General features: G+C 46.4%; 1 protein-coding gene across 2 annotated transcripts in view; it reads right to left on the bottom strand.

The window, feature by feature from the left end:
- The window catches only part of LOC138515803 (broad substrate specificity ATP-binding cassette transporter ABCG2-like), a 570,220-nt gene that overhangs the window by 75,641 nt on the left and 468,501 nt on the right, over nt 1–26,078 (bottom strand). For both annotated transcript variants that reach the window (XM_069630538.1, XM_069630539.1), the window contains exon 14: nt 21,528–21,617. In XM_069630538.1, the coding sequence (XP_069486639.1) occupies nt 21,528–21,617 (90 nt within the window). The remainder of the gene's footprint in view (nt 1–21,527; nt 21,618–26,078) is intronic.

Below are 26,078 nucleotides of genomic sequence, written 5' to 3'. Positions count from 1 at the left end.
TTTTCTGGATCCTTTTACTCTTTTGCGCCTAGGGCCCTGTAGGTCCCATTGCATTCCGTCTCGTCCGTCATCCCCATTTTCACGGTCTTTCGGGCCTGTATTCAGAAGGTCGGCGATGCATTCTTTTATGTCATCCTCTGATCTAAGGACGATTATCTTACTTCCGAGTTCAAAAGTTAGTGAGAATGGGTAGCCCCATCTGTATCGTATGCCCTGTTCTTTGAGCCATTTTGTCAGGGGGCTGCAAAGGCGTCTGAGTGCTAACGTGAGCGCAGATAAGTCCTGAAAGATCGTAATTTGCGCCCCTCCCATCATGAGTGGGCCTCCAGATCTGGCCTTCTCAAGAATCCTAGTCCTGTCCTGGTATCTATGAAATTTGTCCAGGACCGAGCAGGGACCACCGGGGGGGTCCACCAGCTCGATGTATTCTTTCAGTTTTGGGCTCGTCGATTTCTTCATCGGCCGTTAGAATTTTTATGATATCGTGGATCGTGTCCTTGAGATCCTTTTCGGTTTCCCCTTCACGTTCCGGAATTCCAAAGAAGCGCAGGTTATTCCTTCTTTCCCTATTTTCTAAATCATCCATTTTAAGGCGCATCTCCTCTTCCTTTTTCTCAATGTTCCGTATCCTCATGTCCATTTGTATCTCGAGTGTATCGAGCGACGTCTGATAGTTTTCGACACCCTCCAATCTTTCTTTGAAGCTGTCCATTCTCTGGGTGATCTTATCAATCTTGCCACCAAGGTTGGAGCCCATGCTTTTGATCTCGCTTAGTAGTGCCGCAATGTCCCCCCTCGTGGCCGCGGCTCCCGCCTCCGAGGCCTCCAGCGACATGATGGAGATGTGCCGCACAGTCGAAGAGGATGGGGTGTATGCGAATCTGGAAAGTCTATGTCGCACGTTCATAAGATGCACCTACCGTCAGAGAAGGCACACGCCCTGGCTTGGGGGCCTTGCCCTCTGCGGGGTCGCGTGGGGCCCTTAGCACCGGACAGATTCGGCTGCCTCGCTTGTGATGTCGGTCTTCAGTGCAACCTGGGTTCTGCTTACCACCAGGCCGCGGTTCCTCTTCCTCAGGCCGTTGACTCAAGCGCAGGGGCGCTCCTCATGCGTATTCAATGTGTCTGGGTTCGTGGGTCTAAGGCACGATGGTAGTGTGGTGCCGTAGATCTTTGTGCTCCTTGATCGGGGCTCGGGTCCGGGGTGAGAGGAGGCACACGCCCCGAGTCGGGGGCCTTACCCTCTCCAGTGTGTCACTGGCGACTGAGTTCCGTGGGCGTTCTTGCACTGATACAAGGCTGTCGTTCTGGGCATCAAGGCAGGGTGCCCACTACTAACTCGGATCCTCACCCTGTAGCCTGATGTCAGGGTTGGGCCACAGTCTATGACCGGCCAGACGAGGGTTTCCGCTCGGGATTCTAATGGAACGGTATTCGTGGGGAACGGGCGCGCTAAAGTGGCTGGGCCCTCCTTAATTACTGCGTTCTGTACCCAAGGGGCACATCCATCCACCTTCAGCGGGGGCTGGGCGATTCGCCTTCCAAGCACCGCCCTCACGATCAGTGGGCGCAGGAAGTCTTCTGCCGGATTGCCGTGACGCGAGGGCGCGGTCTCGCTGTCATTGCTGGGCCACCTTCGGGCCTAGATATTCACACGGTGATATCTCCGCTTCTACCGGTCCGATTTTGATCGCGTTTGCTCCCAGGTGGGGGGGGTCCTCAGACAGCTCCTCAGCACTTCTCAAACGGTGGGGGGGTCGTGAGACGGGGGCTCAGATCGCCTCAGGGCCCATGGGTGCCGGAGCTCACGCGGAGGTGGTGTTCATCCGTGCGCCCCCTGGTGGCCAGACGTTAAAGCATTTTAACACCATTTATACATTTGCTAAGGTGGCAAAAATTGTAAGAGTGTCAAGACCCAAAGGCAATAATTGTACGATTGTCAAGATTGAGAATATATAAAAAGGAAACTATCTATAAATTGTACATGGTGTACCTATTAAAACAAATTGTCAGTGTTTGTCACACTGGGAAGGCTTAGTCTTAATGAAAAAAAGTATCAGATCAACCCTGCAGAACGTATTCCCCCTTGGTCCTTTGAATACCATGGCCTTGGTCTTTTGGGTAGTCACTGTCAAGCTGTTTGCACTACAAAAGCTTGAGAAAATGTCAAGCTGACGGCAGAGCCCCCTCAACCCCCGCGTCAAAGACAGGAGGACAGCCTTGTCTGTGCACATCAATGCCTGGATCTTGTCCCATGTCAATACAGGTGCGTCAGTTGGAGAAGACAGGAGGTCACTAATTACGCCATTTATGAATAGGGAAAATAATAGGGGGTCCAGGACACAGGTCTGGCGCACCTCTATCTCGATGTTCACTTTTCTTGATAGAACCCCACCCATACCATAGCGAACCCCAGCCCCATTTCCCTGGTACAACAGCATGGTGGCTTTAAGTAAGACAGGAGGAATACCCAAGTTCAAGAGCATTGACCGCAGTCTTGCCCTAGGAACTGTGTCAAATGCTGTCTTAAGATCTATAAAGACTGCATAGAACAGCATTTTTCTTAAAACAGAAAATTAAATGCAGAGCAGGTGTAACGTAAAGGACTGGTCCACAGTGCCGATACCCCTTTCGGAACACAGCCTGAAGATGGCTCAATGCATTAATTTAATCAGTCAATATTGGAAGCATATTCATTTTGATGTAATCATTTGAGAGCAATGTCAGATGTTGCAACAACTGCCATCCTCAGTAAGAAACAGACAAACAAAATTAGGAGACGCTGACACGTTGAGGGAGGAGAACTTGGATATATGCCTTTGCTGTTACTTGAGCGGGTGCAGCGGCAGATCCTAGAAGTATCATGCATACATCGCTGAGGCAGTGACACTGGTTAATGACAGAAGAGGGCAGCTGTTGAAATCTGAGGAAGTAGCAGATGTAGCATAGCCAATTCAGAAAACCAACTGTATTCAATACCCACATACTCCCTGAGTGCAGCTGAGAGAGAAGGGTCAGTATTTGTGGCATTAAAAGATTAGTGTGTCAGTAAGAGTACAGGTTACATAATTCACAAATCTCACGTACATTTCTACATTTTCTGCCATCTCTGAAAGAGCCAAACAGTCAAATTGCAAAATGTCTGAACATTAGTTTAAATATAACCCAAAGTTAATAAAATACATACTAATTGTGCATGTGACCAGGATTGCGGGCATGGCAAGGGAATCACGCAGGTGGATTGTTGCCTCCCCCCAGCCAGTGGATCAAGGGCCTGGGGGAGGTATGGTAAGGATCCCTTGGTCCCCAGCACAAGGAAGGGGACAGCCACAGAACACTGAGGGAGGATCAATCACTCTAGAGGCAGGTCCAAAGCCATGGTAAAGAAAAACAAACACATTATTCAGAGTGGCACTCTTTCAGTTTAACCAGTGATATCGAAGAAGCCATTCCAGTGACATGACAAGATGCTCAGTCACCCATGCTTGATCAAATGTTTCAAGTTCATGGTAACTCAGTTCCAGAGACCCGCACTTGACACAAACTTGCAAGTTCACGGTTTCCAGGCCATGGCTTTACCTGGGTGTGAGTCAAAGTTACCAATTCACTGTCTTCTGGCATAGTGTTCCTTCGCCGACGATACACTGTTGCAAATCCACAGCCAGACTGCAAATCCCATTCATTCAGCACATTTTAATTTCTCAAGAAGGATTTCAGCCTTCAAATCACACACTGTGGGAACAAGCAGCCCTAGAGTTGGGCAAGGGTGGATGAATGGAATCCTAGAAGATAGATTGGGCAATGAAGGCTTGTACTGGCCCACTAAGCCTAAAGTGAGTCCAAGTGCACCCAGGAGCAACAGCTGATCGCAATCCTGTCCCTTTGGTACAGGTGCAGACACTCACTCATAACCCAACACAGGAAGAGCACTATACTAAAAGGATCCTAGTCAGTCAATGTGGGCTACTGAAGGTTGAATCAGGTGACTACAGAAGGACACAAAGATAAAGAGGTGCTGGAGACATGAGAGGGAGAAGGCAGAGAATGAGGTAGTCTGAACAGAGGAAGACGTGGCAACAGCAGAGGACTCATGGATGTTAACTTCAGCAATTATAACATCGGAGGAGGAAGAGGGCAACCCTCTAGCTAGACAGAACAGGGAGATATGAGGAGGCCGCCTTAACTCAAGAATGCTGGAAAGTTGGAAAAAGGTACACGGCCCAGGCAGGAAGGCTAGAGAAGGAGTAATCGGGGCAACCAAGGGTAGGAAGTCCCAAACTTTGTAGAAGGAGGCAGACTAGTCGCAAGGGCAACTGAACTGTTAGGAAGGGTAGAAGACAACTCTGGCTCAACCACGGGAGAGCCTACACCTGTCTCTTCAGGTGGCTGAGGAGATAGTGAGGCTTATCTGGGTAGCCTTGGGGGAACAGGACTGGCAGCAGTGTTCAGGAACCTTTGTGAAACCTGCGTGTGAGAGCAGGGTGACCTCCATGGCCTACCTCAATATGGAACTAACCCTTTTCCTCGCAGGCCAGTTTGCTGAAGCCCATTTGCTTGTATGTTTTTTGTACCACATTTTACTGCAAAATGAAGATGGGGGTCTCCACCTGCATTTGTGCAATAAAATGGGTTCAAAATAAATTTTAGCAAATTGCTGCTGGGAAATCGCATAGATCCAATGGATACAGGGGGGAAAGCAAATGCAGTGAAAATCCACTGCAAGTGTCCTCCCGGAGGGAGAGGGGGGGTCATGAAAGTTAGAGGTGCAGCCAAAAAGAGAACTAGAGAGTGGGAGAATGACCTCCAATGGAAGAGGGGTGGGAAACTCACATCATGCTAGACGTAAAGCTTGACCAGTTCTAGGGCTTTGAGCGTCTGGAAGATTGGGGTGAGGAAACAAAGTTCCTGGAAGACCCAGCAACTACTGGTCCTTTGGCTTGGTCTGAGGTACAATTTGCAAACACATGAGGGGCCAATAAAAGAAGGCCAGAGAAATAAACAGGTACAACTGAGCGACTTGTTTCCCAACTCCACTTTTAGGGTGACCTCCAGGTAATAGATAACAGAAGCAAGAAAACAGTAGGGCATGAAGAGAATAGCTGAAATCTGCGCTGATAGGTGGTGTATGATAGACCGATGGAAACATGCAACCTAGCACAAGCCTGAAACCCTGAGCCTTGCCCCAGCAAGACCATTCATGGGTAAGGTCATCTGATGTAGCGCAAGGATGCAGGAATCTTCTTGAACATACCAGGAGTGGAACAACATCACAAACTATGCCACAAAACAGGTAGGCAGGTCAACAAATGACTTGCAGGTGGAGATCCAGGTATGAGGACAGTCTGCAGAGGTAACACAAATTAGCAGAAGGACACTAAGACTATCAGTAATAAGACACTCAAACCACAAATGCTAGCAAGACCCTGACACAACCAGCTCTATCTAATGCTATCTAAGATAGAAATATACATGTATTTTAAGTAATTGGAGCACTCTGTGTAGAAATAGCCCTAATGTGAATAGGCATGCAGGGCTGTGCTGCCGGCGCTCCACTTCAGTACTACAAGGAACACACCACGGCCCTCACTGTTACATCAAACATCCCTAGCTGATCCTGCTGCATCACTTCTTGTGGTGCTCTGTGGGCCAGTTGGAGCATTGCACAATGCGGCCAGGGTGCCTAGATCCTTCTTTCATGGTGCAGCACTCTCTGAGCCAACAGGACAACTGCAGACTTTGACTGCTATGGGCCTGCTGCTGCCACATGCCCTGTCCACTGCAGCTCTAGACCCGTGCAGTACATTATCTGCCTCCAGGACCCTTTTTCCTTCAGCTTAACCATCATTCTACCCTGTATTCTTGTACCTACCTTCTACCCTGCTGTGGCGCAATTCCTGGGTGGCCCTCAGACATCAGGACCTGCGGTCAGGATGGACAGGTAAGAGGTGGGGCAAGGGTGACAAGAGTCTATAAAACTGTGTCCTATGTATGGCCCTTCCCAACAAAACCGGTCTCTAGCTCAACATGCTACAGACCATCCCCTGATACATATTTTGAAGGCTCTGCAATCGTCCAGTGGCATTGTGTCTATCTACCTGCCTATTTACTTACACAATATCCCTTCCATACACCACTTATCCTTGTAACTTGTGGTTCTACACTTTGGAGCCACTGTAAGTTTGATTTGTACTCTGCATGTTCCTTTGAAATGTATGTTAGGGGGTAAGAATTGATTTGTATACAACTAATCATTGTGTTGATTTTACCAGAAAACCACCCATACCAACTCAGTCAGATACCACCCTCATGGATCAACTTCAGGCATTAGTTGGGAAGAGATTGAGGGAGTCAGGCTAGACCATTGCGTCATTATAGGGGACATCCTGAGACCACACCTGCCAACCAAGTGTCCTGGTTAAAAGAGCCCCAGATTCCCACACTGGGCAGGATAAATGCCTAGGCAATGCCCCCGGCTAAGCAGGGGCCAGCATCATGGTATGCTACGGGCCCAAAGAAGTCAACCCTCAGACACTGCCCCTCACCATCCACGGGGAGACCAGACAGTGACTTATACTTTGAGAGTAACCATCTGGACAGAGTTAGAGGCTATCCGACCACTGCCACCTAGCCAGACCCCTGAATTGCACAGCACTGTGACCATACTTACAGCATTCCCTACCACGTATGCTGGCTCTGCACCCAAGGACAGAAGCACCAAACCGATAATTTCCTCTATGATGAACACATCAAAAATCACGCTGCAGGAGACCATCACAGCACCATCAGAGCATGGCCCCTATGTCTACATTTGGCCATCTCAGGGGAGAAATCTACTCCAAGGGGAAATGATGTAGGCAATACTTGGGAAGACTACCCATATGTTACATGACTGGAGAGCCCCCTTAAGAGAGAAACGGTTTTCAGTGATAGAGAGTCTGCAATGTCCTGCTCTACACGTCATCCAGTCACTCAGTCCTACTCATTCGGACCCCTCAGTGATTGACATAATATAAACCCTGAATAGAGTCAGGCATGTAGTGGATTGTGAAGTACTGTATTACCTGCCTCTAACACGATGAGAAGTTGTCTGAGCACCTTCCCAGGATCCTGCACATTCTGCAGATGGCCTTTCCACAGAAGGGGATTGAGCTGCAGAGCCTGAACCAGCTCGGGAGACAGCAAGTTCTGCACTGCAGGCAAAACAATGTGCATGGTGTTAATGCAGTGCAAAATCTGAGAACCCAGAAGCCACAATCCTTGCAAGAACTGGTCCTTGAAATGCAAACCCTAGAGGGATGGATGAAGGAGACTGTACAGCTGTCCCAGTCAACTGGTGACCTAATCTACAGCCCCAGAGTGCAACCTGAGCGATCAGGTGGAGAAGTTGTGGCATGTCACCCCGGCCATGCAACTGCAATTGTTGCGTATAGCAACATCCAGTCAATGAGTGTGTGGAAAAGGCTCTGCACTGGCCACTTGTGAAAGAAAACATCAGTGTGAAGATAGCCAGGAAATGCCAACAGTGTATCAGACTACTCCAGCTTTGGCAGTTCTACCATGTGAGGACAGGAGGGCAACACCTTCTGTATGTGCACACACTCACCAGGCTACAACAAAGTGGCAGAGAGATTCTATGCATTGAAGACTCCAACAAGTGCAGTGGTGGGAAATGGCAGCGAAGTGCAGGAAGCAGAGCACCTAGAACCTCATCAGTACTATACTCCAAGACTGATGACATCAAGTCTGCACCAATACTTGGGCCCAAGGCTGCAGTGAAACCACTGAGCAACATTATCCACCCAGACTGGCTTGTCCATGTAGTCAGCACTTCAATTGACACCCTGGCTCTCATTTGGAGCAGATGGAGTGAAGAACCCACTTGGAACCAACTCTTCAATGTTTGATGCACTGGCTGCACTGTCAGGAGATGGCAGAACCACAATATGCCAGCACACTATCCATAAATCCCATGTGCCAGATCAATTCCAAAGCGCCATGAGATGGACCAGTTCAAGACATTAACAGCAGCTGGTTCGGACATATCACCCTCTTGGCGCACACCACTGTGATGGTTTCTGCCAGAGTGCCATTCAGTTGGGAGGAACAGAGAAACTAGAAATGGAAGCACCAGAGGATGAGTAGCTTCAATGGGGATTTATGGTACAGCGGATTGTGGTGATCAGTGAGGACCTAAAGACCATCAAGGGACCCATCTTCAACATGATTAACCGGGCCATCCACTTAACAGTATGCGCCTTCATTTCACAGAACCACCTGAACACATCTGAAGCCCCCGCGAGTGTCACCACCATCCAACATTGGACAGAGTTTGATCCAAACACCCTCAACTTTGGGGATTCACGACTCTCTGAGAGGGACAAGGTGCGTCTAAGGAACCGTTCACCCTGCACATCAAAGTCTTATCCTCCAGCCCTTGGTTTATTGACGAGAGCCACACAATGGAACATTGAATATGTGTGAGCTATGAGACTATGAGACATACCTCAGGGTGCTTTCACAATTCCTGGCCCCAAGAGATGTAGATGATGTACATCATCGTCATATGGATGAGGCCGGCACTATGGGATCATCCAGGAGATTCTTCAATTCTCTCATCACATGCAGAAAGAACTTGGTTTCCCTGATGTTGTTCAACTACTGTTGACTGAACACTACATCATTCTGGACCCGCACACCATGCCACAGGTGGATGAGTTACTGGATTGCCCGATGGAGAATAAGTGGTTATCAGTCCCGGCCTTAAGAAGAAGCGACTACTAAAACCCAATGCATCCAGCAGACTGTGAGAATATAGCATTCATCTGACCACTGGAACTCTACATGTTTGTCAGGATGCCTCAGGGGATTTCGGAGGCACCTGTAACATTCCAGGATCTTCTGGCAAAGACAGGGAACAACAAGAACCCCATGAAGGTGCTGGTCTGCCTCATAGACATTGTTTTTAGGAGGACATTGGAGGAATGTGGAACACAATGCCCACAAAGGTGTTGGATCGTCTGAGGGACCACGGGATAAAGGTCAGTGTGAACAAGTGGCAGTTTTGCTGAGAAACATCTAATGCAGTAGACACATTGTGTCAATGGATGGCATCACCGTGGACCCAGCAAAGATGGACGTCCATCGTACCTGGCATCGACCTCAGACCAGGAAGGAGTTAGTGGAATTCTGCATCTACTACTGGTGGTTTGTCACAGAATTTGCCAACACTGCCTGACTACTGGTGGACCTCCTCCCCAAGGGATATCCTTCTGCTCAGAGTCCCTTGAAGTCCTTATATCATCTCTGGGACTGTTTTGGTGAGAAATGTCTGGACTGATGCTAGCAGGCCTTCGAGGAACTCAAGCAGACTCATCACACCATGTAACACTTAACTTATCTCCGCAGGAGTGTAAATTGCCCGAATACCCAGTGGGCTGCAAATGCTGGATGGAAAGGAGAGAAAATAAGGAACATGGAATAAACCTAATGTGGGTCACTATTCTATGGCTCTACTCCCACATGCTGTGCGCACTTATGATAATCTGGATGCCCCATTTCCCTTCTCACCTGTGATTTTTGATTAGGGAGCTCTCCATCCTGCTGTCGTGCAGAGGTACGTTGGTAATGAGGCACAAGAATACTCCAGACTGGAGAGTGTAGAAGAGCCTTGAGGTGGTACGGGTCTTGATGTTCAGAGCCTTTGCTGTAGTCAGTTTTGTGTTGAAGCCTCGGATGGAAAATATTAACTGGAGAGATTGCTTCTCTTTGTGAAAGTCTAAATCTCTCTTTGTCTCTTGCAGGTTCGACGAGGAAAGAATCACACGTGAGGAAGCACAGGTGTCGAAGAAACACACAAAGTCTTGCTCCTGAGGTAAGGCTGTGCACTTAATAGGAAGGCGTGCAGCGATACGTGGCTTTGTGACCAAGCTGCAGATTCTCGCTGTGTCGCCGAGCACTTGGAATGCTCAGAAAGGTTCATAGGAGTTTGCGGTAAGTAAGCGCAGAGTTTTGCTTTCACAAGCCAACTAATGTTAAATGTCTTCTTTAACTAGAATACCTTGTCTTAGAGGTTAAACAGAGGTCGTAGTTTCCACGGTGAAGCCGCGGCTGAAGAAGGTAGCGGGTCTGCCGTGTGGAACTCAGAGGAAATCTCCACCCGCTGGAAGACAGCTGCTGCGGAAATTCTTGTCTGGTACGTTGAATCTTTTGTCTGTGGATTTACGGGTAACTCGATAAGTACATAACATGACTTTATTCTTGCTTTTACAGGACTGTGAGTAGAGCGTCAGTAAGCGTTGCACCGCTGTTGGCAGAACTAACGTGAAGCTTGTGCTACGGCACGGGCGGAGCTTATATAGTCCTCCACACCCAACTACTAGTTCCTTAGTGCTATTCAGTCTGTGACCCGCAAGACAGCCATCTTAAGGGAACCATTCAACCATTAGATCTCTATGGGGACCCACTATGATTCTGATACGGGGCAGTGTGAAGAATGCCTGGCACGCCATGCTAGTAACCATCTAGTCCCTGCATATCTGCACAAAGAAACCTTGCTAGCCTGCATAACTGGTCCCAGCCCCTTAAGCCTTGAGATGATCATGACAGTTGTACCCCCCAGGCCCCTACTAAGAATGGAACTTCCAGCCCTGGCTTAGTCGGATGGTTCTGATTAAACCTTTTAAGTAGTTGAGGAGCATGTATGTAATAACTGGGTTCCCAAGTTCTGTCCTGAGGGCCATACCCCTTCCAATCTTCCAGGTAAAACAATTTCCTCCTGACCACCATAGAATCTAAAATGGCTTACACCTCAAACTCAGGCTCCCCCTCTATAACCACTGGGTCTGGGAATTCTTGCATTCTTATCCCTGGACACACCGCTTCAATAGGGAAACATGAAACACAGGGTTTTTTCGCATATGAGATGGAAGAGTCAACTTCATAGCTACAGGGTTGATAACTGCTTCCACTGGAAATGGGCCCAAAAATATAGGTTGGAATTTACGCTGCCCCTTAAGAGATATTTGTCTAGAAGCTAACCACACCTTGTCCCCCACTTGATCATTCGGAAAGTCTCTTCGGTGCTTGTCAGAACATTTTTTCTGGCTCTCCTTCACTGCACCTAGATGTACCAAGGCTTCCTTTTTAGCTCGAACAATGTTCTCATGTAAATTCTGAACTGCAGGCATCTCTAAGGGCTCTGGTGGATCGAAAGCTGAGGTTTGTGGATGGCAACCATTCAAAATGTAAAAAGGAGTACACCTGGTTGATGAATGCTGAGAATTGTTATAAGCGTACTCGGCAATCCAAAGCAGATCCACCCAAGTGTTATCCATTTGATGGAGGAGAAATCGGAGATAATGCTCTAGGGTCTGGTTTGTTCGCTCCGTTTGTCCGTCAGTCTGTGGATGATGACTAGTGGACAAACGCAACTCGATCTTGGCCATCTCACAGCAACTCTTCCAAAACTGGGATACAAATTGGCTGCCTCTATCAGAGACCACAACTGATGGAAAACCATGTAAACGTACAATGGGGGTCATTCCGAGGTTGGAGGTAAGGAATTACCGGCACCGGTAAGGGTGCCGATGCCGGTAATCCCATACCTCTGTATTCCGAGGTCCCTTTGCGGGTCCTTCCTTACCTCCTGCTTTTAGCAGGAGTAAAGTACGGGACCCGCAAAGGTACCTCGGAGGTAATTACGGTACCGTAATCTACAGTGCCGTAATTACCTCCTTCCCCATTCCCATTGAGCCCTATGGGGCAGAAATGGGAATGGGGAAGGGCAAAAGGTGAATAGGGAATTACTGGTCCCTCCAACCCTGGAATGGACCGGTAATTACTCCATTCACCATGCCGGATTTGGGACGGTTTCGGAGGCAACCATGGAGCTAATTACTCCATGGTTAGCTCCAAACCTGGAATGAGGCCCAATGTGTTCCAAGAAGACCTTAGCCAAGACTGATGCCGACGGAATTCCTTTTAGAGCTACAAAGTGGGCCATCTTGGAAAACAAATCCACTACCACCAGAATTGTGTTGTAACCAGAACAGGGTGGCAACTCTGTCATGAAATCCATAGAGATGGTGTTCCATGGGGAAGATGGAACAGCTAAAGGTTGAAGAAGCCCCGCAAGTTTATGCTTAGAAATGTTATTCTGAGCGCATATTCCATAAGTCTGAACAAAAGCAATGATATCCTTACACCATGTAGGCCACCAGAATAATTGCTTAATTTTGGTTGTGGTTTTAGCAATGCCCAGATGATCTTCCAAAAGCGTACCATGATAGTCTGCTAAAACCTGCTTTTGCAGGGCTCATGTAGGCAGATAGAGATGCCCCTGGAAGTACGGTAGGTTCTCCGGGATTGAACCTTGAGGCCCTCTGGACCCTCAGGCATTGCAATACTGAGGTTGTCATACTAAGCCGGATCTTTGTCTTCAAGTCCTCTAAGGAGCAGTCAGTAACACCCACATTTCCCAACATCTTTTCTTCAGGAATGATATTCACCCGACTTGGGGCAACAGACATCTTAACCTTCCCCTATGCGTGATAAGGCGCCCGCCTTGCCGTTGTGCACCCCGGGGCGGTATGTGATGACAAAATCATATTCCGCAAAAAACAGAGGCCAACAGAGAGGTAGCGATGACTGGGCATTCGCAGATCACAGGTATTGCATATTCTGATGGTCAGTGAGGACAGTGATAGTATGCTGAGCTCCTAACAAATGATGTCTCCATTTTTAATGCATTCTTGATAGCCAAAAATTCCTGGTCTGTGATAGCATAATTCAATTCAGCTGCAGAAAACTTCTTGGACCAAAAGGCCACTGGGTGCAACTGTCCGGTGTCTGAGTCCTTTTGGGACAGTATCGCTCCCATGGCAGCACTAGAAGCATCAGTCTCCACCACAAACAGCAGATCGGGTTGAGGATGCCGTAACAAACCTACTATTCAATGCCTGGAATGCTTCTTCTGCCTCGACTGTCCAATCAAATTTTCTGCATTTCCAAAGTAACATTATTGGATGGACAAGTTGAGAGAAACCTGGTACAAAGCACCAATAAAAATTGGCGAATCCCAGGAATCTTTGGACTCCTTTTACCAGTGTGGTATCCCTTCTTATCCATCTCAATGCCCTGTGGTGACAAAGCAAATCCAAGGTATTCCATAGCAGTCACATGGAAAGAGCACTCTCAAGTTTGAGGTACAGTGGATGTTGCCGTAACTTGGTAAGTACCGCTCAAACATAGGCAATGTGCTCCTGGACTGAGGCTGAATAGATCAAGATGTCGTCAATGTACAGCACTGCGCAAACATCTAACAACTCCAGTAGCATGTAGTTCATGAAATTCTGGAAGGCTACAGGGCTATTGCACAGGCCAAAGGGCATCACGTCACGTAATACTCATATAATCCATACTGGGTGCGGAATGCGGTCTTCCACTTGTCTTCTTTCTTGACAGGCACTAGATAGTAGGCTCCCCGAATGTCTAATTTAGGGAAAAGTTTAGCATGCTTGACTTGGTCCAATACCACCGGAATGAGTGGAGTGGATGTGTTCTTTACTGTGATCTGATTAAGCGCATGATAATATATGCAGGTGCGAAGATATCACTTCCTCTTAGGCATGGAGAATGGGGAGAAGCTGCAGGCAATTTCAAGGGTCGGATGAATCCGTAGCGAGGTACTTATCAAGATATGCCTTCAAATGAGTATTTTCTTGCTCAGTCAAGGCATACATCCGACTGCACGGGGCCTGAGATCCAGGTACCAAATCGGTCTGTAAATCATATGGTCAATGCGGTGGTAAAACGTTGGCCTGTCCCTACTCAAAAACGTCATGGAAGTCTCGATATTCCGTGGGTAGAATTCCCAACAACCCTGGTGCAGGGCCCCCTCTATGTACAGCCTGTACCTGGTTTCCTGAGTCTTCTTCCACTCTATAACATGAGCTCTTGCACTCTTCGGCAAACGTGAAAGTCCTGATGCGCAAATTAATATGCAGATTGTGTTCTTCTAACCATGGAATACCTAAAATAACTTTGAACTGCGGAGCACTGATTAGGCCAAACAAAATATTTTTTCGATTGTCTATCCTGGCAGAGCAAAGGGCGATCCTCAGTGCACTGTGTCACTGGTCCCGATATTATCTGGGTATTGTCTACAGCCGTGACAGTCTCAACCACTGGCTTAGGGTACATAGCAATACCAATCTTGCTTGCAAGTTTGTGATCCATGTAGTTGCCTACCACACCACTGTTCACGTATGCTTCTAAAGCATGCAGTTGGAGGGTTGATGGTGGCTAATCAGGATGACGGGTACAATGAAATGAAAGATCTGAGATTCCTTCCTCTGGCTTGACAAGCCAACCACTATGCTTCCTGGGCGTTGGAGTTTCTGCCAGATCTTCTTTTTCGGCCTTATCCAAGGTGCCTACCGATTTCCTGGATGGTTTCACTGGGCAATCGCAAAGGAAATGTCCAGCCGAACCACAATAGAGGCAAAAGTGCTGCCATCCTATTTTCTCTCTTTCCTCCTTTGAGATGGGGCCCCGAATTCCCCTTAATTGCAAAGGCTCAGGATGGCCCTCAGATGCATGACGGGCCACCTTTTCTTTCGGATGGACATAGTATGATCTGTTATCTGAGCGGGAGTGATCCACTCGACGGTCTTGCAGGCGGTGGTCCAACTGAATGGTAAGATCAATGTATTCTGCACATCCTGAGCAAGAATGTCCTTAAGTTCCCCACTGCAGACCCTGATAAAAGAGCGTTGTTCCCTTTTCTTCCAGCCAGTTACATTCTGCTACTAACCGATTGAAGGTGGGCACATAAACCAGCAATTCTTGATTGCCTTGTCACATGGATAGCAACTCATTGTCCAAGGCCTGCCCCTGAGTGTGACGGGCAAAGAGTTTCTCTAGTTCTCTCTGAAACCACGGGATATTTTGTAACAAAGGATCATCCCCGTTTACAAGGGGAATGGACCAGTCCACAGCATGTCCTCCCAAATAGGACAATAAAAATGGCACTTTAGACTGGTCTGATGGAAAAAAAACCTGATCTACACAGGAAATGCAAATGGCACTGATACATGAACACTGCGAAACACTTGGTATCCCCCATAAACCGTTCTTGGGTGCCAACGGAATGTTTCCTGGTACAACCCCCTGAACAGGGGGCACTGGTTGAGGAATTTGCACTGGGGGAATACCACTGGGAAGTCGGGCCTGGCCTGCCTGCGTTTGGACTAGCTGTCGGCCTAATTCATCTGTGCGATCCCCATTAACTACCAATTCTCGTCTCTTGGTTTCAGACTGTGCTGCATGGAGATCAGCACGTAGTTCCCCCAACAACTGGTACAAGTTATCTATATCTGTGGTCTACATTACGCTCGGGTAGGGTAGTTTTAAGTAATGGCTTCGCGTTCAGTAACGCTTATCTTATCTCCGCAGGAGCTTAACTTGCCAGAATACTGGAATCAAACTAATGTGGGTCACTATTCTATGGCTCTACTCCCACCTGCTGTGCACCCTTATGATAATCGGATGCCCAGTTTCCCTTCTCACCTGCGATTTTTAATTAGGGGGCTCTCCGCCCTGCTATCGTGCAGGGGTGCGTTGGTAATGAGGCACAAAAATACTCCAGACTGGAGAGTGTAGAAGAGCCTCGAGGTGGTACGTGTCTTAATGTTCTGAGCCATTGCTGTAGTCGGTTTTGTGTTGAAGGCTCTGAGGGAAAATATTAACTGGACAGATTACCTCTCTTTGTGAAAGTCTATATCTCTCTTTTTCTCTTGCAGGTTCGACAAGGAAAGAATCACACTTGAGGAAGCATGGGCATCGAAGAAACCCACAAAGTATTGCTCCTGAGGTAAGGCTGCACGTGTAAATATGAAGGCGTGCAGTGATACGTGGCTTCGTGACCAAGCTGCAGATTCTCGCTGCGTCGCCAAGTGCTTGGAAAGGTTTGTAGGAGTTTGCAGTAAGTAAGCACGTAGTTTTGCTTTCACACGCAAACTAATGTTAAATGTCTTCTGTAACTTGAATACCTTGTTTTACAGGTTAAACGGAGGTCGGAGGTTCAGCTGTGAAGCGGCGGCTGAAGAAGAATGTAGCGGGTCTGCCGCATGGTCCTCAGAGGAAAGCTCCACCCGCTGGAAGACAGCTACTGCAGAAATTCTTGGCAGGTATCTTGAATCATTGGTCTGTAACTCAATAAGTTCATAACATGACTTCTCTTGTTTTTACAGGTCTGTGAGCAGAGCGTCGATAAGCGTTGCACCGCTGTCGGTGGAACTAACGCAAAGCACGAGATACGACACGGGCGGGGCTTATATAGTCCTCCATGCCCAACTACTAGTTCCCTAGTGCTATTCAGTCTGTGACACGCAAGGTGGCCATTTTAAGGAAACCATTCAACCATTAGATCTCTGTGGGGACCCACAGTGAATCTGATATTGAGGAGTGTGAAGAGTGCCTGGCACGCCATGCTAGTAACCATAGATGGACTAGAGTCTCCGCATATCTGCACAACAAAACCTTGCTAGCCTGCATAACTAGTGCCAGCCCCTTAACCCATGAGGTGATCATGACACCACCAGTTCTGACATGCACGTATCCTCACCAGTCATACATCCATCATGTGGCCATGAGTTTGGAGGTAATGGGAGCTGTTCCTGTATCAAGATTTCAACAGTGGATTGAGAACCATCGCTTAAGCCAGATCAGGCCTGAATGTGAAAAAACAAAACTATCCAGTCCAAAAGTTGGAGTTCCTGGCGTCAATGTGGGCCATCACAGACCATTTCCAGGATTACTTCTACAGTGCCACCTTATTATTGAGGGCAGAAAATAATCCCCTGATGTATGCGTTTTAGTTAGCACACTGTCTGCTATAATTTAAACTTACAGTACAGACAGGGTGCACCAACACTGATGCCATCTCCAGGACACCTCATGCTCAGCCAGATGATTCACATGGAAGGATCTGTCTACCAGAGGTGTCGGGGCTATCGGCCAGTTACCAGGAACAAGAGAAAGAAAGGAGTGTATCTTAGGTCTACCAGCGGGGGTTGTGTGGCAGCAGTGTTCTTCAAGATCATGCATCTGAACGAAATTATGCTGCCATGTCTGAAGAGAGATGAGCTCTGTCTATCCTGGGTAGCAGATCCCGGTTTTATCCTGTTCCTCCAAGGCAAGTCCAGTGGAGCAGATTTGCCCAGATGTGACACAGGGAACCATGGCCATGCTGCCTTGCTGAGTGAATGTAAGATGCATGTACAGAAGGGTGGAGTTCTGTACAAGCAGAGTCATGTTAGTGACCAGCGATTATATGACCTGGTGTTGGCCCATCAGTTCCGCCAACTGTATTGTACAGTCTGACAGGCATCGCCATATTTGCAGTGATAAAACCTTTGAGTTGGGCTGCTCAACGTCGAAGGACTTAAATCCTGCTGGTGGTGAGCCTGATCAAGTTGGATCATTTTAACCTGTGCTGCTGATAAGCCGGACAATGAAGAGTAAATCCGACAGGCAGTGGAACATTTTACCAAAGATACAATATGTGGGGCAACACGTAGGCAATGGGGTGAAACCCAACCAGTGTAAGCCATCAAGAGGAGGTGAACCCCAACATGAACTCTTTCAAGGGGTGTTTGAGACACTGGGCCTCATTACGGCCCAGGCGGTAAGTTACCGCCTGGGCCGTGACTTTACCACCATGGCGTAAACTATGTTTACGCCATGGTGGTTGGCGGACTTACCGCCCCATTCCGAGTTTGGCGAGGCGGTAAGTCCCCAATCCCCATTTACCCTTCCCCATTCCCATTTTTGCCCCATAGGGGATAGTGGGAGTGGGGAAGGCGTTAATTATGCCACCGTAAATTACGGTGGCGTAATTAACTCCATGGTCCCTTAGCGCCATGGATTTTAACACCTGCTAAAAGCAGGTGTTAAATCCGCCATGGCGCTAAGGGACCTCGTACTCAGGCGGTAAGGGTCGGCGCTGTTTACTGCGCCGTAAACCCCTTACCGCCTGAGTTGTAGTGAGGCCCACTGACTTTTAGGCATTGACTATTCACGTGCTTGGGTAAAATCACTCTTGTGTGCCCATATACATCTATAGGATCCGCCAGAGAATTAAATTGGGCTGTCAAAATGTAGCGATATGTTCAAGTGTATGACCGGTTTACAACCCAAATGTTGGAAGCAACAAGGTAGCATGTAGTGGCGGAAAATTGATGGATGTCATGACGTGAAGCAGGAGGTGAAGGTTTACAAATGGGCCCTGGGCAGATATGCTCAACAGTAACACAAAGAGTGATGGGTGGGCTTGTAAACTTGGAAGTGGAGGCTCAATGACTATATTCCAGTAGTGCAGGCGGAACTTACTCTAAATATATAGGATGGGGTAAGCGGTCAGCCAGGAGTTAGTCGGTAGGGGTTGAGCTGAAAATTAATTTGAGCTCAGAGCCTGACTGATCACTGCGGTAAGGTGGCTTCCATCCAGGTCTCAAATTGAATGAATACACAATCTGAAGAAAATGCACAATAGGGGTTATAAGAGAAGGGCGGAAGTGTCAGGTCTTATATAAGTTGTTATAAACAGGAAAGGCCTACTCCCTATAGTGGAGAGTGTATGGCAAGATATAGAGCAGCTCTAAACTGATCAGTGAAGTATGCAGGTCCACTAAGGTGAACTACAGTGGTGCCACGGCAACCAGCAAACAGAGAAGGAAAGTCTTAATCTGGTTAAGATAAATGGGATGCTTTAATAGGGTATGCAATCTTTGTAATGTCAAAGAAAAGGCTAATATATATTAATAGAGCAAGAGCTGTATGGTGATAAAAAAGGGTCACTCTTGATTTGGTGACAGAAGGGGAATAATAGTCCATAAGAATATTTAGCCCCTCCCCCCAATACCATTCACAATGCCTTCTTAGGACATTTGGCAACAGGCACTGAGTCCATGGAAACACAAAATATGATATTAGCGGGAGACTTCAACATCCCGATTAAGCCACAGATAGATAGGTCTGCAAGTAACGGTCACATGCTAGAATGGTACAGTAAAGAATACAGGCCTCTGGTGAGGCAGTTTGACCTGATGGACTTGTAGCGATCCACTCATCCTAGGACTAGAACATATACATGTGTCTCAAGTGCTTGCTTGAACTATTTGAGAAAAAACATTTATAACCATCGTGGCCAATGCACAATGGAATATCTTTGACAATGCCATGATCTCAATAGAGGTCTCCCTAAACACAAGGCTTAAACCATGATACTGGGGGCTTAACAGAATCCTTATGTCAGATGAACATGGTGGATGGTCGGGGAATAGACATCCAGCATTTATCAGAAGAAAATGTTAACTCAGTGACTGCACAGAGTTTGGCATGGGATGCACTTAAGGCCTTCTGAAGAATGGAGTGCCTATTGGCGGGGACATCAGGGAAAAGGAACTATGGAAATGGTGCATGTAAAATAATATAATTTTAGATAATCTGGGAATAGAATGGCTCTTCGGGAGTTTATGAGATCCAGAGAAATATTGATGAGTGTTTGACGAAATGGGAAGAACACATGCTATCCAGAAGCAGCCAGTAATATTGGGAGCACTGTCAAAAAGCAAATAAACTGCTTGCACAGAGGCTAAGAAAGATTGAAGACTCAAGATTGGCCATGGGCCTAGAAATAATCCTGATAAAAAGTGGACATGGAATTCGGGCATTTCCGAGAATGTTAGGGAAATGTAGAAGACATTACATAAAGACAATGAGAGAGAGACAAATGGAGTTAATAAGTGACTTTCACGAGGAGGTAGAGACAGAAAGACGATCAATGGAGGAAGCTTGTATTTTAGAAAGGCAGATTACAGAACAAGAGGCAAGGAGAGCGATTGAGGATCAAAAGCTAAGAAATCCCCAGGAGCGACAGTTTCTCTGCAGAGTACTATGTAAAAAGGCTATCCAAAATAGTGCTATATCTGTGTTTAGAATACAATGAGATCTTTTTGAGATGGGAAAATCACCCTAAATGGACAAGTAACTGGTCATGATTATCTCTAAAAGTGGTATCTACTTAATTGTAATCCAAGTAAAACCATTGGCTAATAGAATCACTAGGTTAATGCCCAAGTTAGTACATCGTAGTTAGCATTTATAAAGAGGAGAGAAGGCCTCTTGGACTTTAGGAACCTACTGAATCCACTGGGGCTATGCCGTAAACCTGGATGGTGCGAAATCATTCGATAGTGATCAATGGAAAATTCTGCAAAAATGTCTTAGTACATTTTTTTCTCCAGAATCCTCAATGAATATCATAAGCAGAATATACTCTAATGCAAGAGCACAGGTTGTCATAAAATTGAATGATATCTGCAGGCTTCCATCTGCAGATGGGGACGACACAAGGGTGTCGCTTGACACCATTGTCTTATTACTTATCCCTCGAACTCCCTCGAACTCCCTCGAACTCCGAGTTCAACATTTCAGAATTCTGCATAACAGGGATTCTGTTTAGGCAGCCACCCCTTGGAGATTATATCTTCAACAAAATAATGTGAGAAACGGAGTGTACCCATGGAGCCCATAGTAATGTGGGGTATTCAGGGAGTTATTCTCCAGAGATTTTTTTTTTAAATAATGTGTTGCAAAGTTGAATTTTATGGCACAAAATCTGAGCAAAACTGGGCAAAAAGCCATATAATTTGTATTTTGTTCTCCAATGTCATAGATGAAGAAAATCCAATATATGACATCACCAACAGCACACAGGAGTATTTTACAAAATTTTCATGATGCCTGTTTCTACAATATATGCAAGAATTGCCATTGTAAATCAATTTCATGAAGCTGTGCCCACAATATAAGCTGTAAATCCCTTTGTTGTTGCTCACACAACTTATCTAGCATCAACACTGGATATTACTTTCATGATGCAGATCCAACAATATATCAGCATTTCCAGTGTAAATCCCATTCATAAAGCTGTTCCGACAATATATGCCAGCATTTCCATATATATGACAGTGCAAATCGCTTTGCTGAAGCATGCACACTATATTTAGCATTTCCATCATATCACTTCCATGATGCTGCAACCAAAATATATGTCAACCTTCTTGATGTAAATCACTGCCATGAAGTTGGAACCACAATGTATGTGAGTGCTATTATAAATCACTTTCATGAAGCTGTGGCCACAATATAGGGCAGTATTGTCACTATAACTCACTTTCACAGAGTTGTGCCCAACATATATGCTCTTATTATCTCTGTAAATCATTTTTATGAAGCTGTACCCACAATATATGCCGGAATGTCCAGAATAGCACTGATTACATTCCACACACAATTTACGCTTGCATTGATACTAAATATAATTTTGATGGAACACCCCCTTCTGCGAAAGAAATGTATAGTGCACAGAGAAACAGCCTTCAAATTAACTGCACTTCATTTGATAATTGTGACCAATTTAAGTAACAGCTTAAACATCATGTAGTGCAAAATGCATCACTTACTGTCAGGCCATATCTAGGAATGCTGAAGTATTTCAACCAGTTTAGCCAATCCATAATAGTTGGTAAATTCACCAGAAGCCCTGAGAAAATCTGACATGAAGAAGAAAAAGAAAAGTTCAGCAATTGCATTTTCCTTTGTTTGACATAAACAAATCAAATACTTTTAAGGCAGTATTAAATAGTAAGTTAGAGTACATGAAGCTCAACGTAAAATCAGAAAAAGGTTTCATTTATCAAGTTTTATCTTGAATTAGTAAAACGGAGTTAATGGATATGTAATGTAATCTATTGAGCTCAAGCAAAGGCCGCTGGCCAATCAATAGGGAAAAAACGACAAAGAAGCAACAAGAATACCCTCCTCTCCCGCTCTCAGAACAAAAATGTCTTGAGTGCTTTGCAAAAGCACAAGGGATCTCTCTCAAGAAACCTGGGAGGAAGTTTAATAGTGTCAGGGCTAATACTTAGTAGGAGCACTCTCCAGACGGGCTTTAAAAAAGTGAGTCACTTCCAGGAGATTGGCAGAATATGACCGCAGGGAGCATGTAGGGAGATAGCAAATCAATTGAGATTGAAAGAAAGAGGACCCTGTGTGGAAAAATGCACAATGTGTTATACAAAGTACCTTGGACTTTATCCTGCTTTTGACAAGGAGCCAGTGCAGTTTGGCCAACAGCAGTGAAGGCAGAGGAACGGCTCGGGACATTCAAAGCCAGTCGTGCAGCAGCATTTTGTAGGATTTGAAGTCAATGGACCAGATATTCGGGTTCACCCAGGTAAATGATGTTGCAATAATCCAGCACATCCTAAAATCTAGTCAGTGACCACCTTCGTGCAGAACTGCGGAGGCACAGACAGTAGCACTTATCCACTTATCTGAGAAGTCTCGATTTGCAAAAACCTGAACTACAAACAGCCGTGATCTGATCTTCTCTGATCCAGATGGAAGGAGTTTAACTCCCCCCAAGCTCTTAACAGAGGGACAAGTGGTGGAAAAGGATCCCACTGGGTCAGGCTAGAATTCAGAGTGCCAAAAGGAGTGGGCATCAAGAGGGCCAGCTATCACTATCTCAGTCTTTTCACCATTTAGCTTTAACCAATTTTGGGACATCCAACGGGCAATCTCAGTTAGGCAAGATTTTAATTTGGCAGGGGGATCTGATGCTAGAGCATTCAATTTAAAAATGAGTTGTGTATCGTATGTGTAAACATACGCCAGACGGCGCAATTAAGGGGGCGTAGATATAAATGAAAAAGTAGGGGTGATGAGGAAAAACCCTGCAGCACACCGCACAAAATTGGCATGAGAGGTGCAGGAAAACCTGAAAGGGACACCATCTGCATACTGTCCCTCAAGAATGAGGAAAACCAGGCCATTACTGGGCATGTCAGTCCTGCTTGCTCCAAGTGTTGCAAAAGACTATGATGGTCAATAGTATCGAACGCCACCGAGAGGTCAAGGAGAATCAAGACTCCAACCTTCCAGCAGTCCTGGAGCAAGGCCAGATGATCCAGGACTGAAACCATGACCGATTCTGTCCTCATAAGAGGCCTAAATCCCAAATGGAAAGGATGCAACTGCCTGTTTTTCTCCAGAAACTTTGAAAGCTGCGGGGTGACAATTGCTTTCATCAGCTTCATAATGGCCAGAAGAAGAGAGATTGGGCGGTAGCTGGCAAGGGACAAAAAGTCCAGTGACAGCTTCTTCAACAATGTTGTAACAATAGCATGTTTCACAGGGACAGCAATTACCCCATTCTTAAAGGACCGGTGGAGCGCAGCAGTAATAAGTGCAACATCGGCCAGAGGCAGGGACTGAAGCAGGTGCAGTGGCCTAGGGTCAGATGGGGATGATAATTTAAGCTTGCACATGGGCTCAAGTCCCATCGCATCAGACACAGACTCAAAACAAGAGAAGGTACCGCTAAGGAGGGTTTGGAGATTGAATTCGACTATCCCAGTTCAGTCGACCCAATCTGTGTCCTAATCTTATTCATTTGTTCTGAAGGATAAAATAAAATAATTGCATTGCAGGTAGCTTACGATTGAGAGGCATCAAATCGGGCAGGGCTGGGGGCAGAGAGCTCCTTCGTCACCCTAAACAACTCCCGAGATGCACAGGATGCAGTCGTTATACGTTCCGCGTAGTGCAGAGATTTTGCGGATTTGACAGTCAATTTATACAGAGATGGGATTTGTTTATACTTGGCTTTGGCTGGTGTCTCGCATGAGACATGCCATTTGCGCTCCTCCTGACGACACTTCGGCTTCATGGCTCTCATACTCCTTTCTTCAGAGGTTCCAAAAGGTCAGCAGTGGAGGCCAAAGCTGATATTAGTGCTCCACATGCATCAACCTGATTCCCTGTGAGAACTGTTTGGACACTGAGTTTCAAGGCATCAGCAAGTCACCCCAGAGGGATATTGGCCCACTGACAATGGCTGACATATACTTTAGATGGTGCCTGGCTACATGTGGCCAAGACAACACGAAGTAGGTGCTGTAAATGCTCAGACCAGATGGCAGGTGAAGGGCAGAGCGTCACAGAGAGTCAGAAAAGATTAGATCAAGGGGGTTGCCTCTGGAATGGGTCTAGAGATAATTGCGCTGGTGGAGATGGCAATCTGACAACCTAGAAATTAGATTATGCACCTGGGATGGATGAAGATGTACCCATGACTGTCTTGTCATCTGTTTTTTTTTCTTGTGCTTTTGGTTTTATTCTGGACTGTTATGGTTTACACTTCCATTGTATCCCATTTTGCTACTGTACCAGCAATTAGTGGCAGTGCGCCACCTTTCTGCATTTGTGTTGCCACAAGGACTATTTTCCCAAACGGGAAATGTGAGGTGTTGGTCCATGACGTGAATAACGAGGCTGAAGTGATCGCGGCGGAGTGCAGTGAGCAGTTCTTGGTTGAGGTAAGGAGTAAGGGGTGACAGGTCTGGGTTGTAGGGAGCAGACAGAGGGGGTGTTAGGGCTGCTCAGGTGGGCGGGTTGGGTAGAGGTGTTGCGGGCATCTGCCACACACTCCCAGATGAATGGAGGAGGGAAGGTGGATGAGTCTGGGGCGTTGTAGATTTTGCCCCTGCAGTGCAATGTTGGGGGTCTCCAGCAGAGAGCTGAGGCAATCATGGCCAAAAAATCTTGAGTAAATGCCTTACAACCAGCAACAGCAAAAGGATGCCATGAATAGCATGTGCATCAAAAGCGGCATGTACGAAAAAAACGTGACCCCACCAGTGGTGTAGACTGGGTGTGACTGAGGGGCAAGGCTGATCACCATTGCCCCATGGGGAAACCTGCCATTCTGTCCATCCACAGTTCAGCTGCATTCAGAGCGGTTACTGGCAGCTGATGAAGTTGCATATTTTTTCTTGAAGTTATTACTCTGATACATGTCATGCATACTGGCTCTTGTTGACATGCAGTTATAAACTGTACATGAATTCAAATGATATGCTTACAAAGCCAGGATTTACAGAACATGATTTGAAAGCTCTCTTTCTGCATAATTTTACAGAACAAAATTGTGACTAGTTCAACACTTCTTAATTACGTATGATAGGATGGGTTGCAATAATTTCTAATGGGCTAGGGGATTTATGCCACAAACAATGAAGATACTTGTACTAATAGTGTCAGGATGAATCAACTCAATGTGACTCATACACCCAACTATGGAAATACTGAACTCATCCCAAGATTATTTACCTAGCAGGCAGTCTCAGTTCTAGCGCACAGAATGCTTGTTAACTCAAATGTGCAGTCCCAGCTATGAACTGCCCTTATTTGCTTCACAGATTAAGGGATACTGTGCTCCTAGCTTACATTTTGATTTCACAAACTCAGCAATACAGCACCCAGCTCACTTCTGGACTTCACCTACAGGCAAGTACTTCTCCCTCCTTGTTTCACGGTATATGTCAGGCATGGATATGTATTGGCACCCTCCATCTTAGGGTTGCATTCCAATACTTGGCAGAACAGTAGCAATACCATTAGACACACTCCTACTGGCAAGTATTTCTTCCAATTTGCTTAGAGTTTGTCAAGCTGTGCCACTGAAACTCACCAGCCCCTGGGCGAATGACTACTTTAGTCTCTTAGTATCTGGGGTAGAGTTCACAGCAGGCATTTGGCTTTCTCTCCTCTGCATCTGGTCTTTGCCAGTGTCTGAGATACAGCCCTCAAAAGGTGTTAGTTGCATCTCCTATGCCTCTGCGGCCTCCTAGGGTACGCTCTCCTCTTGAGATTATATTCTCCTAACCCCCTGCTTGCAAGCATATATCCTAGTATCTGACACCAATAGATGAGCTCTGTATTCTTTTATAGGGTTGATAATTGTGTGGATAATCAAATATTACTACTAGTAAGTTGTCCCCATTTCCCTTGTGTCTCTATGTCTTTGTTATGTTATTCCCGCTTTCCAAGCTTTCTCAGGCTGGTGTCTTGCTAATTTAATGAGGGTTCCCAATTGTGATCATTTAGTAATCGCCTGTTGATAATTATGGTTCATGAGGTATTGTGCAGAAGCAGTCAAGGGCTTAAAG

This window comes from Ambystoma mexicanum, chromosome 6q (assembly GCF_040938575.1).
Source record: "Ambystoma mexicanum isolate Mex_15411 chromosome 6q, UKY_AmexF1_1, whole genome shotgun sequence".
NCBI lineage: Eukaryota > Metazoa > Chordata > Amphibia > Caudata > Ambystomatidae > Ambystoma > Ambystoma mexicanum.
This window is presented reverse-complemented; position numbering and strand designations above follow the sequence as displayed.